We start from the raw sequence: 18,041 nt of genomic DNA, 5'->3' as shown, positions 1-18,041 counted from the left end.
AGTCTCTGGTCCTCTGATTTACTTGTATCTTCGGAGACAAGTCTGAATAGTCCCCATTCCACTGACTGAGCAGGAACAGTTGTAATGGTCTTAGATGAATGCGCACAAAAGGAACTATGTCCATTGCCGCTACCATCAAACCTATCACTTCCATGCACTGCGCTATGGAAGGAAGAGGAACGGAATGAAGTATCCGACAAGAGTCTAGAAGTTTTGTTTTTCTGGCTTCTGTCAGAAAAATCCTCATTTCTAAGGAGTCTATTATAGTTCCCAAGAAGGGAACCCTCGTTGACGGAGATAGAGAACTCTTTTCCACGTTCACTTTCCATCCGTGAGATCTGAGAAAGGCCAGGACAATGTCCGTGTGAGCCTTTACTTGAGGAAGGGACGACGCTCGAATCAGAATGTCGTCCAAGTAAGGTACTACAGCAATGCCCCTTGGTCTTAGCACCGCCAGAAGGGACCCTAGTACCTATGAGAAAATCCTAGGAGCAGTGGCTAATCCGAAAGAAAACGCCACGAACTGGAAATGCTTGTCCAGGAATTCAAACCTTAGGAACCGATGATGTTCCTTGTGGATAGGAATATGTAGATACGCATCCTTGAAATCCACCTTGGTCATGAATTGACCTTCCTGGATGGAAGGAAGAAGTGTTCGAATGGTTTCCATCTTGAACGATGGAACCTTGAGAAACTTGTTCAAGATCTTGAGATCTAAGATTGGTCTGAACGTTCCCTCTTTTTTGGGAACTATGAACAGATTGGAGTAGAACCCCATCCCTTGTTCTCCTAATGGAACAGGATGAATCACTCCCATTTTTAGCAGGTCTTCTACCCAATGTAAGAATGCCTGTCTTCTTATGTGGTCTGAAGACAACTGAGACCTGTGGAACCTCCCCCTTGGAGGAAGCCCCTTGAACTCCAGAGAATAACCTTGGGAGACTATTTCTAGCGCCCAAGGGTCCAGAACATCTCTTGCCCCAGCCTGAGCGAAGAGAGAGAGTCTGCCCCCCACCAGATCCGGTCCCGGATCGGGGGCCCGCATTTCATGCTGTCTTGGTAGCAGTGGCAGGTTTCCTGGCCTGCTTTCCTTTGTTCCAGCCTTGCATAGGTCTCCAGGCTGGATTGGCTTGAGAAGTATTACCTTCCTGCTTAGAGGACGTAGCCCTTGGGGCTGATCCGTTTCTGCGAAAGGGACGAAACTTAGGTTTATTTTTGGTCTTGAAAAGACCTATCCTGAGGAAGGGCGTGGCCCTTGCCCCCAGTGATATCAGAGATAATCTCTTTCAAGTCAGGGCCAAAGAGTGTTTTCCCCTTGAAAGGAATGTCAAGCAATTTGTTCTTGGAAGACGCATCCGCTGCCCAAGATTTTAACCAAAGCGCTCTGCGCCACAATAGCAAACCCAGAATTTTTTCGCCGCTAACCTAGCCAATTGCAAGGTGGCGTCTAGGGCGAAAGAATTAGCCAATTTAAGAGCACGAATTCTGTCCATAATCTCCTCATAAGAAGAAGAATTACTAATAATCGCCTTTCCTAGCTCATCAAACTAGAAACACGCGGCTGCAGTGACAGGGACAATGCATGCAATTGGTTGTAGAAGGGAACCTTGCTGAACAAACATCTTTAGCAGACCTTCTAATTTTTTATCCATAGGATCTTGGAAAGCACAACTATCTTCTATGGGTATAGTGGCGCGCTTGTGTAGAGTAGAAACCGCCCCCTCGACCTTGGGGACTGTCTGCCATCAGTCCTTTCTGGTGTCGACTATAGGAAAACAATTTTATAAATATGGGGGGAGGTACTAAAGGTATACCGGGCCTGTCCCATTCTGTACTAACAATGTACGCCACCCGCTTGGATATAGGAAAAGCTTCGGGGGGCCCCGGGGCCTCTAAGAACTTTTCCATTTTACATAGTGGTTCTGGAATGACCAGATAATCACAATCATCCAAATTGGATAACACCTCCTTAAGCAGAGCGCGGAGATGTTCCAACTTAAATTTAAAAGTAATCACATCAGGTTCAGCTTGTTGAGAAATGTTTCCTGAATCTGAAATTTCTCCCTCAGACAAAACCTCCCTGGCCCCCTCAGACTGGTGTAGGGGCCCTTCAGAAACCATATCATCAGCGTTCTCATGCTCTACAGAATTTTCTAAAACAGAGCAGTCGCGCTTTCACTGATAAGTGGGCATATTGGCTAAAATGTTTTTGATAGAATTATCCATTACAGCCGTTAAATGTTGCATAGTAAGGAGTATTGGCGCACTAGATGTACTAGGGGCCTCCTGTATGGGCAAGACTGGTGTAGACGAAGGAGGGGATGATGCAGTACCATGCTTACTCCCCTCACTTGAGGAATCATCTTGGGCATCATTTTTACTAAATTTTTTTATGACATAAAATACATATAGTTAAATGAGAAGGAACCTTGGTTTCCCCACAGTCAGAACACAATCTATCTGGTAGTTCAGACATGTTAAACAGGCATAAACTTGATAACAAAGCACAAAAAACGTTTTAAAATAAAACCGTTACTGTCACTTTAAATTTTAAACTAAACACACTTTATTACTGCAATTGCGAAAAAGTATGAAGGAATTGTTCAAAATTCACCAAAATTTCACCACAGTGTCTTAAAGCCTTAAAAGTATTGCACACCAAATTTGGAAGCTTTAACCCTTAAAATAACGGAACCGGAGCCGTTTTTATATTTAACCCCTTTACAGTCCCTGGAATCTGCTTTGCTGAGACCCAACCAAGCCCAAAGGGGAATACGATACCAAATGATGCCTTCAGAAAGACCTTTCTATGTATCAGAGCTCCACACACATGCAGCTGCATGCCATGCTGTCCTCAAAAACAAGTGCGCCATACCGGCGCGAAAATGAGGCTCTGACTATGATTAGGGAAAGCCCCTAAAGAATAAGGTGTCAAAAACAGTGCCTGCCGATATAATCATATCAAAATACCCAGAATAAATGATTCCTCAAGGCTAAATATGTGTTAATAATGAATCGATTTAGCCCAGAAAAAGTCTACAGTCTTAATAAGCCCTTGTGAAGCCCTTATTTACTATCTTAATAAACATGGCTTACCGGATCCCATAGGGAAAATGACAGCTTCCAGCATTACATCGTCTTGTTAGAATGTGTCATACCTCAAGCAGTAAGAGACTGCACACTGTTCCCCCAACTGAAGTTAATTGCTCTCAACAGTCCTGTGTGGAACAGCCATGGATTTTAGTTACGGTGCTAAAATCATTTTCCTCATACAAACAGAAATCTTCATCTCTTTTCTGTTTCTGAGTAAATAGTACATACCAGCACTATTTTAAAATAACAAACTCTTGATTGAATAATAAAAACTACAGTTAAACACTAAAAAACTCTAAGCCATCTCCGTGGAGATGTTGCCTGTACAACGGCAAAGAGAATGACTGGGGTAGGCGGAGCCTAGGAGGGATCATGTGACCAGCTTTGCTGGGCTCTTTGCCATTTCCTGTTGGGGAAGAGAATATCCCACAAGTAAGGATGACGCCGTGGACCGGACACACCTATGTTGGAGAAATAACAAACTTTTGATTGAAGTTATAAAAACTAAGTATAATCACCACAGTCCTCTCACACATCCTATCTATTAGTTGGGTGCAAGAGAATGACTGGGTGTGACGTAGAGGGGAGGAGCTATATAGCAGCTCTGCTGGGTGATACTCTTGCACTTCCTGTTGGGGAGGAGTTAATATCCCAGAAGTAATGATGACCCGTGGACTGATCACACTTAACAGGAGAAACAGACTTTTTTCTCTTTTGTACCCAGCCAAGTTGAAGATCAAATCTGGGTCTGACTTTGTTTTTTTTGATTCCCCTGAGGCTGCCCAAAATTTTTTAGAAAATGAATCAAAAAGTTAATATGTTTAATGAGAGTTCCCTGTCCCTTTTTAACTCAAGTTTTTGTTTTTTTTCCTCTTATTATTAAAGCACTGCCTATGCTATCTGTGTTTAATTACAGGTAGATGCATAGATACTTAGAGGCATTCCTGCAAAGGAAACAATTTTTTTTTTTTAATGTAGAATAGCCACTGTAAAATTTTCACGATTGAATTTTATATATTTCAACAGATGGAGAATAGGTGTAATACGGGCTTAAGTAGAGACCAAATAATCACGGTCACACAGTGTATTATTTGAAGAAGACACATTTATGAAACAAAATTATATTATGTTTATATTTCTGACTAATATGGGTTGAACACTATATTCCCCTTTGCACATTTATGGAACAACTGGTTAGCCCATGTTTTATGGGTTTGAGTATAGAAACAAATAATCATTGTTATATAATGTTTGAGAAGGATATTATGTCTGTATCTTTGGTTAAAAGGGTTAAACACCATATGCAAAATCTATTTTGTGTTTATATGTTTAAGTATAGAACAGCTAGTCACTGTATTTTTTGGTTGCATTATGCACAATCACTGGATAAGAGAATATTAAGTATCAATTGTTTTTTTTTTTTTTTCTCTTCTTCTCTGAGTGGAATCATCACTGTTCGAATATAAATTTTGAATCCTGCACACTTATGGAGCAGTTGGTTAGCACATGCTTTACGGGTTTGAGTATAGAATTAAACAATCACTGTTATATATTGTTTGAAGAAGACATATCTACCCAATAGGATGATATTATGTCTGTATTTTTTGGTTAATAAGGGCTATATATCATATGCAAATCTATTATGTGTTTATATGTTTGAGTATAGAAGAGTTAGTCACTGTATTATCGGCTGTAACATGCACAATCACTGGATAAGGGTATATTAAAGGGACAGTCTAGGCCAAAATAAACTTTCATGATTCAGATAGAGCATGTAATTTTAAACAATTTTCCAATTTACTTTTATCACCAATTTTGCTTTGTTCTCTTGGTATTCTTAGTTGAAAGCTTAACCTAGGAGGTTCATATGCTAATTTCTTAGACCTTGAAGCCCACCTCTTTCAGATTGCATTTTAAGAGTTTTTCACCACTAGAGGGTGTTAGTTCACATATTTCATATAGATAACACTGTGCTCGTGCACGTGAAGTAATCTGGGAGCAGCCACTGATTGGCTAGACTGCAAGTCTGTCAAAAGAACTGAAAAAGGGGCAGTTTGCAGAGGCTTAGATACAAGATAATCACAGAGGTCAAAAGTATATTATTATTACTGTGTTGGTTATGCAAAACTGGGAAATGGGTAATAAAGGGATTATCTATCTTTTAAAACAATAAAAATTCTGGTGTAGACTGTCCCTTTAAGTATAATTTTTTTTTTTCCCCCCCTCTCCCTGCTCTCTCCTGCTCCCTCCTTTCCTTCTTAAATCAGCGTTTACTCTTCCTCTTTTAGGTCTTTTTTTTTGGTAGCTGAAGAATGGTAAAGGTTTTAACTTGGAATGTAGGAGGGATTCATTCCCCAGTCAAGAGGAAAGCAATCTTAAATTATCTAGGTAAAAGTAATTTTGATATAGCCTGTCTTCAGGAAACTCATTTATCAGATAAAGAGCACAATAAAATTAAAGCAAAATGGATGGGAGAGTCTTCGTCTTATACTAAACCATCTAGAGGGGTAATGATCATATTTCATGCGAAATTCGAGTATAAAATTCTCAGAGTCTTAAAGGATAAAGAAGGGAGGTATTTAATCATTAGGCTTATTATACAGAACCAGGAATATCTACTGGTTAATATTTATGGTCCAAATAACTCTGATGAAAGATTTTGGAGGTCCTTAACTAAAATTGTATGCAAATTCTCCAAAGCTAAATTGTTATTAACAGGTGACTTTAATCTGACTCCTAACTCTTTTTGGATAGGAAAAAAATGGGTCCAGACAGAATTAAGAGCAAATATAAATCTTCTCAGATAAAATTTGAGAAAAAGATTTTTGGACTACTGTCTGAGGCTTTAAATGTAGTGGATATATGGAGACTTTTGAATCCTAGTAATTTGGAATATACCTGCTGTTCAAAATCACATAATACTCGTTCAAGATTGGATATGTTTCTTATTTCCGAATCTTTGGTAACTAGAATTGAGAAGTGCAATATACATGATTTTGTGTTATCAGATCATGCCCCAGTAACTCTATCTTTCAAAACAAAGCTAAATTTCACTTATAATCGCTTCTTTTTCCCTACGTATCTTAGAGATTCGGTTAAATTTAAAAACTTTCTCCGGAATACATGGGAAGAATTTGGGACATTTAATAGTCATTGTAGAGAAAATATCCAACTATTTTGGGAGACTGCTAAAGTTTATATTAAAGCGGAAATCAAGACTTACGTAGCAAGGCAAAAGAGGGACAGGGTAGGGAAAGAGAAGGATCTATCTGAAAAGGTTAGGGAGGCATATGCTTCGTATTTACAAAATCCTAATAAAGTTAACACAGAAAGTGATTTCTCTATAAGGAAAGATAGAGAGACCTTTTTATTGGGGGAGGCACAGGAACTTCTTTACAGGAATGCTGCTAGATTTGGCAATAAAGCTGGTAAATTGATGGCTACAACCTTTAAGAGACAAACTAGGAGGAAACCAGTTGCAGCCTTGAAAATAAAAGGTACATCTTATACAGGGCAGGAGAAAATTACACAATTATTTCAGAACTTTTATAAAGAACTTTATTCAACTCAGAGCCCTGAAATGGGGAAAATTACAGAATTTCTGGATAGAACTGACATTCCTCAAATCTCAGAAGCAGATCGCGAGCATCTGAACCAACCGATATCTGAAAAGGAGATTCAGAAAACAATTAGTTTAATGGCTAGGGGGAAAACGCCAGGGCCAGATAATTTACCTCTAGATTTCTACCAGATGTTACGGACTGAGATTGGCCCGGTTCTGGTAGATCTCTACAATGCGTACTTTGTATCTAATCTTAAAACATCAGACAACTTTAAAAGAGCGAATATTATTGTAATCCCTAAAAGCAACAAAGACCCGTCGGATATTGCCTCGTATAGACCAATCTCCTTGTTGGGTGTAGATTATAAAATCTTAATGAAAATTTTGGCCGATAGGTTGAAGTTAATTCTCCCTAGGATAATTCACCAGGATCAGGCGGGGTTTATTATGGGCAGGGCCTCGGAATTCAATATAAGAAATTTTTTACATGTAATTTGTTATTATGGGGGGGGCGGCTCGGCTCTGCCGGAGGCCTTCCTGCTATCCTTGGATGCAGAGAGGGCCTTCGACAGAGTGGAGTGGCCCTTCCTTTTACAGGTATTGGAGAGGTTTGGGATTGTGGGGCAGTTTGGGGATTTTGTGACTAACATTTACTCAGACATTAAAGCTTCTATCTTGATAAATTATGGGATCTCAGATTTTTTTGACAAGAGGCACTAGACAGGGGTGTCCTATGTCGCCTTTGTTGTTTGATCTTATTATTGAGCCCTTAGCTATTAGATTAAGGAATTTGCTCATCGGAATTAACAAAGGAAAGGAGACATTTAAAACTGCATTATTTGCGGATGACCTCCTACTATATGTATCCAACCCAAAAAAGCAGGTTGAAGAAATCGTGAAGTTACTGGATCAATACAGTTTAGTGTCAGGTTATAAGATTAACCTTGCAAAATCTAAGATCCTTTGGTTAAAACAAGATGAAGAAGACCTCCAAACCTATCAATTTATGGAAACTAAGACTCTGAGTTATTTAGGGTTGAAGATCTCTGCCAATCCGGCTAATTGGTATAGGGACAATATTGGCATGGTTTTAAGAGACACTGAGGAGAGAATGAAATCTTGGGCGTACCTCCCAGTCTCTTTGACTGGTAAAGTGGCCCTGTTTAAAATGTTTATTTTTCCAAAAATTTTGTATACATTAAGGATGCTCCCCTTTTTAATTAAGAAGACGGATCTTTTGTGCTTTAATCAAGCATTAAGGTACTATCTTTGGAGCAGAAGGAAACCTAGACTTAAGCTAGCCAGGTTATATCAACCGTATTGTAAAGGAGGTCTAGGGTTATCCAATTTAGAATGGTATAATCAGGCCGCCATCTTGCGATTTCCAGTAGACTGGTTAAAACGGTCTTTTATATACTCAGAAGAGTCTTTAGAAAGACAGGTCTGTTCTTCTCTCTCCCTGAATTTTGTTCTTTTTGCTACCAATAGGGAGCTCAGTAGGGTCATTTTTGACCATCCATTATTTAAGGATATATTGCTGTGCTGGAGGAAGCTATCTAAACATTTGGGCTTAGTACTGAATATTTCTAAATGGCTACCGATAAAAGATAATACCCGATTTCCGCTGGGTAATATGACGGCTATCTATGAAAGATGGTCGCCGGCTAATCCTTTGATTGTTAGTGATTTTTATGACTATAACCAGCAGAAAGTATATGTATTTGATAATTTTCAAAAAAAGTTTCCCGGAATTCAGAGAAAACATATTTTTTATTTCTTACAAATTAAGAGTTATATTCTTGGTCTTGTTAGAATTTCTCCTTGTATTTGGGAGGACCATCCTCTTATTAATGCTAAATTATCAGAGAAAAGGCTTTTGTCAAATATTTATAGATTTCTTCTATCTTTAGAAGAAAAGGATGTGTCACAGGAGTTAAACGGTGGGATGGAATAACTAACAACGGATTTAGAAAAAGCACTTATTAATAGTCTTAAACTTACTCAAAGACTTTTCTCGGCTTCTTATTATAGAGAATCACAATTTAGATTAATTCAGGGGGATTATTTAACCCCGCGTAGGGTGGCTAAATGGAATAAAGAGGTGACTAATGTTTGTCCTAAATGTTCTTTCCAAGATCCTAATTTGGGTCATTTGTTATGGGATTGTCCTAAACTTAAACAATTTTGGGCGAAGTTAGAGTACTATCTTTCTTTAATAGGGAAATCAAGGATTTACATGGAAATGGACTCTATCCTCTTTATGGTTGGTCGTAGCTCTTGGGGAAATTTAGCAACCTTCATACGTACGGTAATAATAATAGTGAGGACACTTATTTTTAAATACTGGATTACTTCTAAAACCCCCTCTATGAGGGAAGTGAAAAACCTTCTGCTTGACTCAATGATAAAGGCAGCCTTTGAGTTTAAATTAAGTCTGGGAAGAGGAAATTCCTTTCTCAAGAATTGGAGAGAATTCGTCTGCTGTCAAAGCGAGGGTACGGTACTCTATATAGAGCAAATTATTAATCTAAAGATAACTTGAGGAAGATAGTAGATGGTAGAGGAGGGATGAGAGAGGAGGGGGGAGTGGAGTGTGTGAGAGTTGGGGGAGGGGCTCCCCTTTTTCTTCTTCTTTTTTTTGTTAGTATTTGTGAAATTGATGGGGGAGGATAGGGGGACAGGGACAAGGAAAATGAAAAAAATTGGGAACTGATAACTGGCTTGATTTAAATTTGTTGCTACTTTGGGGAAATTTGTTATATGTAATTTGTTTTATGTGTTGATTATTGTTTGTTTCTTTTTTTTATGTATTTGTTTAAATAAAGAAAAAGAAATTAAAAAAAATTAAAGAAAAAGAAAGAACAGAGTAACCAACTCTGGCTTTCTGTACCACGGGCAGCAGTGTGTTGGGAAACAAAGTAAGGATTACCTCACATCTTCCTAACTGCTTAAAAGTCACCAATACTCTACTGAAGAGATTGACGTGGACTCAGCTAAACCCAAATCCTTGCTTGCAGGGAAAAGTACTTGAAACAGGAATTCATTTCTTCAGACACCAAACTTCACCTCCTCCATTGACAGAGGCAACGAGAATAACTGGGGATTATGGGTAGAGGAGTGACACTTAACAGCTTTGCTGTGGTGCTCTTTGCCTCCTTCTGCTGGCCAGGAGTGATATTCCCACTAGTAATTGAATGACGTTGTGGACTCTCCATATCTAAGGAAAGAAAGAGAATTTTAAAAGTAAGCACAGGGTCATCTGAATATTTTGTATACTTCCTGTGCAGATTTGAATGAGAAAATATAAAGAACTTCTCATGGTTTATGTAGAAAGAAAATATTGAGAGATAGAGTGTGCAGAGAGCGAGAGAGAACGAAAGATAGAATAAAACAACAAAAGAAATCAGAAGAATGAAAGAAAAGAATGTGAGAAAGAAAGAGTGAGTGGAGAGAGACAGAAATGATTCTTAAGTAAAATAGATTAAGCAGCACTACAATTAGAACATGGTGGAACTCATGCAAAAGTTTCATCATCCATAGTCTAGGAGGGAAATTGATCAGTACAGCTAACTAAATATAAAGAAGCTTTCTCTCTTACAGTAATGGTGATAATCTATCCAGACAATCAATTACCTCTATCTGTTTCACAGTAAGATCCAGGAAGGTGTTCTCATTGCGTACTCCAATAAGACTTTTGGGGCCTTTACAACCCATGCTAGTCCCCAAACCTCCATTAAGCTTTACAACCACCAACTTGTTCAGTACAGATGCTATATTATCTGGTATTCCTCGTGCTTTTATCTTTTCATAGGGTTGGATCTGTGAAATAAAGAAAAAATAAAATGTAATATGATTTCGTTACTTTAAACAAGATGCTAAGCTACAATTAGCAACAACAATCATTACAACAGCATAATTGTCATACACCCAAAGGGGGCGGCATAACCCCCCCCCCCCCCACAAAAATATATTGCACTTTACATGAACTCTCTTTCAAAAGATAAATAAGTATAAAAGATAATTATTTTAAACCATGTGAGAGACTATTAGGAAATTGTTTGCACAAGAGTGACAGTATTTCACCATTTGGTGTTTTGGGAGAGGTAACATTTTTATTTACATTTACAGAGTGCAAATTTATAGATCTACTAGTTTTAGATTTTATATCATAAAAATCATAAATGAGCACATACATTCATAGCATGCATTTCAGAGCTTTAAATATAGTAATGTTATTCTATTAATGTCAGTTTTGAGATGTCAAGAAAATAACTCAATGACTTACATTATTTTAACCAGGTTCACTTAATAGAGATTCTTTTAGCAATAGTTCCTTCAGGAATAGAATACCAGTGTAAACAGAGCTATATGATATATTTTTGCACAAGCATGCTGGGACGCTTGTTTCTGCATTACAACCTAAATTTACACAGTAATGTGATTACATTAGTGACTATATAAAGGGGATTAAAAACATAATTTATGCTTACCTGATAAATTCCTTTCTCCTGTAGTGTGGTCAGTCCACGGGTCATCATTACTTCTGGGATATTAACTCCTCCCCAACAGGAAGTGCAAGAGGATCACCCAAGCAGAGCTGCTATATAGCTCCTCCCCTCTACGTCACACCCAGTCATTCGACCGAGAACCAACGAGAAAGGAGAAGCTAAAGGGTGCAGTGGTGACTGGAGTATAATTTAAAAATTAAGACCTGCCATAAAAAACAGGGCGGGCCGTGGACTGACCACACTACAGGAGAAAGGAATTTATCAGGTAAGCATAAATTATGTTTTCTCCTGTTAAGTGTGGTCAGTCCACGGGTCATCATTACTTCTGGGATACCAATACCAAAGCTAAAGTACACGGATGACGGGAGGGACAGGCAGGATCTTTATACGGAAGGAACCACTGCCTGAAGAACCTTTCTCCCAAAAACAGCTTACGAAGAAGCAAAAGTGTCAAATTTGTAAAATTTGGAAAAAGTATGAAGAGAAGACCAAGTTGCAGCCTTGCAAATCTGTTCAACAGAGGCCTCATTCTTAAAGGCCCAAGTGGAAGCCACAGCTCTAGTAGAATGAGCTGTAATTCTTTCAGGAGGCTGCTGTCCAGCAGTCTCATAAGCTAAACGTATTATGCTACGAAGCCAAAAAGAGAGAGAGGTAGCAGAAGCTTTTTGACCTCTCCTCTGTCCAGAATAAACTACAAACAGGGAAGAAGTTTGTCGAAAATCTTTAGTTGCCTGTAAATAAAATTTCAGGGCACGGACTACATCTAGATTGTGTAGAAGTCGTTCCTTCTTTGAAGAAGGATTAGGACACAATGATGGAACAACAATCTCTTGATTGATATTCCTGTAAGTGACCACCTTAGGTAAGAACCCAGGTTTAGTACGCAGAACTACCTTGTCTGAATGAAAAATCAGATAAGGAGAATCACAATGTAAGGCCGATAACTCAGAGCCGATGAAATAGCCATTAAAAAACAGAACTTTCCAAGATAACAATTTGATATCAATGGAATGAAGGGGTTCAAACGGAACACCCTGTAAAACGTTAAGAACTAAGTTTAAACTCCATGGTGGAGCAACAGTTTTAAACACAGGCTTAATCCTGGCCAAAGCCTGACAAAAAGCCTGAACGTCTGGAACTTCTGACAGACGTTTGTGTAAAAGAATGGACAGAGCTGAAATCTGTCCCTTTAAGGAACTAGCGGATAAACCCTTTTCTAAACCTTCTTGTAGAAAAGACAATATCCTTGGAATCCTAACCTTACTCCATGAGTAACTCTTGGATTCGCACCAATGTAAGTATTTACGCCATATTTTATGGTAAATCTTTCTGGTAACAGGCTTCCTAGCCTGTATTAAGGTATCAATTACTGACTCAGAAAATCCACGTTTTGATAAAATCAATCGTTCAATTTCCAAGCAGTCAGCTTCAGAGAAATTAGATTTTGATGTTTGAAGGGACCCTGGATCAGAAGGTCCTGTCTCAGAGGCAGAGACCAAGGTGGACAGGATGACATGTCCACTAGATCTGCATACCAGGTCCTGCGTGGCCACGCAGGCGCTATTAGAATCACCGATGCTCTCTCCTGTTTGATCCTGGCAATCAATCGAGGAAGCATCGGGAAGGGTGGAAACACATAAGCCATCCCAAAGGTCCAAGGTGCTGTCAAAGCATCTACCAGGACCGCTCCCGGATCCCTGGATCTGGACCCGTAACACGGAAGCTTGGCGTTCTGTCGAGACGCCATGAGATCTATCTCTGGTTTGCCCCAACGTCGAAGTATTTGGGCAAAGACCTCCGGATGAAGTTCCCACTCCCCCGGATGAAAAGTCTGGCGACTTAGGAAATCCGCCTCCCAGTTCTCCACTCCCGGGATGTGGATTGCTGACAGGTGGCAAGAGTGAGACTCTGCCCAGCGAATTATCTTTGATACTTCCATCATCGCTAGGGAGCTTCTTGTCCCTCCTTGATGGTTGATGTAAGCTACAGTCGTGATGTTGTCCGACTGAAACCTGATGAACCCCCGAGTTGTTAACTGGGGCCAAGCCAGAAGGGCATTGAGAACTGCTCTCAATTCCAGAATGTTTATTGGAAGGAGACTCTCCTCCTGAGTCCATGATCCCTGAGCCTTCAGAGAATTCCAGACAGCGCCCCAACCTAGTAGGCTGGCGTCTGTTACAATTGTCCAATCTGGCCTGCTGAATGGCATCCCCCTGGACAGATGTGGCCGAGAAAGCCACCATAGAAGAGAATTTCTTGTCTCTTGATCCAGATTCAGAGTAGGGGACAAATCTGAGTAATCCCCATTCCACTGACTTAGCATGCACAATTGCAGCGGTCTGAGATGTAGGCGTGCAAAGGGTACTATGTCCATTGCCGCTACCATTAAGCCGATTACCTCCATGCATTGAGCCACTGACGGGTGTTGAATGGAATGACGGACACAGCAAGCATTTTGAAGCTTTGTTAACCTGTCCTCTGTCAGGTAGATCTTCATTTCTACAGAATCTATAAGAGTCCCCAAGAAGGGAACTCTTGTGAGTGGAAAGAGAGAACTCTTCTTTTCGTTCACCTTCCACCCATGCGACCTTAGAAATGCCAGTACTAACTCTGTATGAGACTTGGCAGTTTGAAAGCTTGAAGCTTGTATCAGAATGTCGTCTAGGTACGGAGCTACCGAAATTCCTTGCTGTCTTAGTACCGCCAGAAGAGCGCCCAGAACCTTTGTGAAGATTCTTAGAGCCGTAGCCAATCCGAATGGAAGAGCTACAAACTGGTAATGCCTGTCTAGGAAGGCAAACCTTAGATACCGGTAATGATCTTTGTGAATCGGTATGTGAAGGTAAGCGTCCTTTAAATCCACTGTGGTCATGTACTGACCCTCTTGGATCATGGGTAGGATTGTCCGAATAGTTTCCATTTTGAACGATGGAACTCTTAGGAATTTGTTTAGGATCTTTAAGTCCAAGATTGGTCTGAAGGTTCCTTCTTTCTTGGGAACCACAAACAGATTTGAGTAAAACCCCTGTCCGTGTTCCGACCTCGGAACCGGGTGGATTACTCCCATTAGTAACAGATCTTGTACACAGCGTAGAAACGCCTCTTCCTTTATCTGGTTTGTTGACAACCTTGAAAGATGAAATCTCCCTTTTGGAGGAGAAGTGTTGAAGTCCAGAAGATATCCCTGAGATATGATCTCTAACGCCCAGGGATCCTGGACATCTCTTGCCCAAGCCTGGGCGAAGAGAGAAAGTCTGCCCCCTACTAGATCCGTTTCCGGATTGGGGGCCCTCACTTCATGCTGTCTTAGGGGCAGCAGCAGGTTTTCTGGCCTGCTTGCCCTTGTTCCAGGTCTGGTTAGGTTTCCAGCCCTGTCTGTAACGAGCAACAGTTCCTTCCTGTTTTGGAGCGGAGGAAGTTGATGCTGCTCCTGCCTTGAAGTTACGAAAGGCACGAAAATTAGACTGTCTAGCCCTTGGTTTGGCTCTGTCTTGAGGCAGGGCATGGCCTTTACCTCCTGTAATGTCAGCGATAATTTCTTTCAAACCAGGCCCAAATAATGTCTGCCCTTTGAAAGGTATGTTAAGTAATTTAGATTTAGAAGTAACATCAGCTGACCAGGATTTCAGCCACAGTGCTCTGCGTGCCTGAATGGCGAATCCGGAATTCTTAGCCGTAAGTTTAGTTAAATGTACTACGGCATCTGAAACAAATGAATTAGCTAGCTTAAGTGTTTTAAGCTTATTTGAAATCTCATCTATAGTTATTGAGTCAAGAGTTTCTTCCAGAGACTCGGACCAAAAAACGGCCGCAGCCGTGACAGACGCAATACATGCAAGGGGTTGTAATATAAAACCTTGTTGAGCAAACATTTTCTTAAGGTAACCCTCTAATTTTTTATCCATTGGATCTGAAAAGGCACAGCTATCCTCCACCGGGATAGTGGTACGCTTAGCCAGAGTAGAAACCGCTCCCTCCACCTTAGGGACCGTCTGCCATAAGTCCCGTGTGGTGGCGTCTATTGGAAACATTTTTCTAAATACAGGAGGGGGGGAAAGGGTACACCGGGCCTATCCCACTCCTTAGTAATTATCTCTGTAAGCCTCTTAGGTATAGGAAATACGTCAGTACTCGTCGGTACCGCATAGTATCTATCCAGCCTACATAATTTCTCTGGGATTGCAACGGTATTACAATCATTCAGAGCCGCTAATACCTCCCCTAGCAGTACACGGAGGTTTTCTAGCTTAAACTTAAAGTTTGAAATGTCTGAATCCACTCTATTGGGATCAGCTCCGTCACCTGCAGATTGAAGCTCTCCGTCCTCATGTTCTGCAAATTGTGACGCAGTATCTGACATGGCCCTATTATTATCAGCGCACTCTGTTCTCACCCCAGAGTGATCCCGCTTACCTCTAAGTTCAGGTAGTTTAGACAAAACTTCAGTCATAACATTAGCCATGTCCTGTAATGTGATCTGTAATGGCCGCCCTGAAGTACCCGGCGTTACAATATCACGCACCTCCCGAGCGGGAGATGCAGGTACTGACACGTGAGGCAAGTTAGTCGGCATAACTTTCCCCTCGTTGTTTGGTGAATGATGTTCAATTTGTACAGATTGACTTTTATTTAAAGTAGCATCAATGCAATTAGTACATAAATTTCTATTGGGCTCCACCTTGGCTTTAGCACATATAGCACAGAGATATTCCTCTGAGTCAGACATGTTTAACACACTAGCAATTAAACTAGCAAACTTGGAAATACTTTTCAACTCAATTTACAAGTAGTATGAAAAACGTACTGTGCCTTTAAGAAGCACAGAAAAAAATTATGACAGTTGAGTAACAATGAACCGGAGAAACTATAAAATCAAATTTTTCCCGGTAAAAAATACAATTTAGCAAAGGATTGCCCCCATAGCAATGGATAACTAACCCTTAAACAGCAGAAAAAAAGTACAGAAAATAAACGTTTTTAATCACAGTCAAAGCACAGTCTCACAGGTCTGCTGTGAGTGATTACCTCCCTCAAAATAATTTTTGAAGACCCTTGAGCTCTGTAGAGACGATCCGGATCATGCAGGGAAGAAAACAGACTAGTGACTGAATTTCTGATGCGAAGTAAAAGCGCCAAAATAGGCCCCTCCCCCTCACACACAACAGTGAGGGAGATCAGTAAACTGTCTTAAATTAAATAAAACGACAGCCAAGTGGAAAAAAAATAGTGCCCAAAACAATTTTTCACCCAGTACCTCAGATAAATAAACGATTTAACATGCCAGCAAAACGTTTAACATCAAATAAAATGAAGTGTCATTAGAAAGCCTGCTGCTAGTCGTTCCCACTGCAAGTTAGGCTAAAAGTTTTATGCATACAGTATTATCCCAGTGAAGTGCCATTCCCCAGAATACTGAAGTGTAAATATACATACATGACAGCCTGATACCAGTTGCTACTACTGCATTTAAGGCTGAACTTACATTATATCGGTATTGGCAGTATTTTCTCAGTCAGTTCCATTCCTCAGAAAATAATATACTGCTACATACCTCTTTGCAGGTGAACCTGCCCGCTGTCTCCTGATCTGAAGTTTACCTCACTCCTCAGATGGCCGAGAACAGCAAAATGATCTTAACTACGCCGGCTAAAATCATACAAAAACTCAGGTAGATTCTTCTTCAAATTCTACCTGAGAAGGAACAACACACTCCGGTGCTGTTTTAAAATAAACTTTTGATTGAAGGTATAAAAACTAAGTATAATCACCACAGTCCTCTCACACATCCTATCTATTAGTTGGGTGCAAGAGAATGACGGTGTGACGTAGAGGGGAGGAGCTATATAGCAGCTCTGCTTGGGTGATCCTCTTGCACTTCCTGTTGGGGAGGAGTTAATATCCCAGAAGTAATGATGACCCGTGGACTGACCACACTTAACAGGAGAAATATAAAATAAAAAAGGAGTATTACATTTATTAGTTCCCTTAAACTGCAAAGCCTGCTAAATGGAGACAATGGTAACTCTTAAAAATGACTTCACTGACTTCACAGACTGCTGGCAATTTTTAGATTTATATTGTTTAAAGACTATACAATACACCCAGCAAATGTCACAACGCACCTTCAGGTCACAACAATGCAACTCCAGCACAGGTTAAGGGGTTCATTATATATAGAATACTAAATCTGTGCATCTCCCACACCTATGGATAACTTAAGCCTTTAGAAAGATAAATTGAAGTTACAAATAAGTTGTGACTCAGTATGAGGGACACTTAAGGAAATGACACAAGAAAAACAAACGCAAAAAAAAAGGGTTACGTTTTGCTCCCAGACAAGGGAGTTGCTGGTGAATTCTAACAATGTTCCATTACTACATTCTTAGATGACAAAATGTACACTATTAAAACATGTAATTTTTTCATGGCATTTTTCATCTGGCTGTCCTCGTTATTGCGTTTGACCAAAAAAAAAAATGTTTTGAAAAGCACATAAAAAAGTAGTAGAGAAGTGTTGAATTTCAATCTGCTTTTTTTCTCTCCATAGTTTCATAGCTGAAAATATTGCTCAGCCTGCAAATACTTTTGTTGATTCAATTTATTTTTTCTGGTCTGAATAAAAGTGAGCGGCGCATAGAATATGACAAAGGGACACATAGACTGGGCCTAATGTTGAAGATTTAATTGTAAATATTCGGTTATATAAGTTTGTCAGGTGTTTCTACACACACATTAACAGACCACAGTAAAGTTATCTTCCTTAATATATCAAGATTTATACCCCAGATTTAACAATTAAATATTTGTTGTATTTCAGAAACAAAGGGTCCAAAGCAGGTAGGTTATTTTTGTTTTTCTTTGTTTCTAGGGGTACAAAA

At 39.9% G+C, this 18,041-nt stretch overlaps 1 protein-coding gene across 3 annotated transcripts in view; it reads right to left on the bottom strand.

Moving 5' to 3' along the window:
* Positions 1-18,041, bottom strand: part of UGP2 (UDP-glucose pyrophosphorylase 2) — a 481,750-nt gene that overhangs the window by 161,051 nt on the left and 302,658 nt on the right. For all 3 annotated transcript variants that reach the window (XM_053712070.1, XM_053712069.1, XM_053712071.1), the window contains exon 4: positions 10,289-10,474. In XM_053712070.1, coding sequence (XP_053568045.1) covers positions 10,289-10,474 — 186 coding nt within the window. The remainder of the gene's footprint in view (positions 1-10,288; positions 10,475-18,041) is intronic.

This window comes from Bombina bombina, chromosome 4 (assembly GCF_027579735.1).
Source record: "Bombina bombina isolate aBomBom1 chromosome 4, aBomBom1.pri, whole genome shotgun sequence".
NCBI classification, from domain to species: domain Eukaryota; kingdom Metazoa; phylum Chordata; class Amphibia; order Anura; family Bombinatoridae; genus Bombina; species Bombina bombina.
Note: the sequence above shows the minus strand (reverse complement) of the source record. Positions and strands in the feature narration are given on the sequence as shown.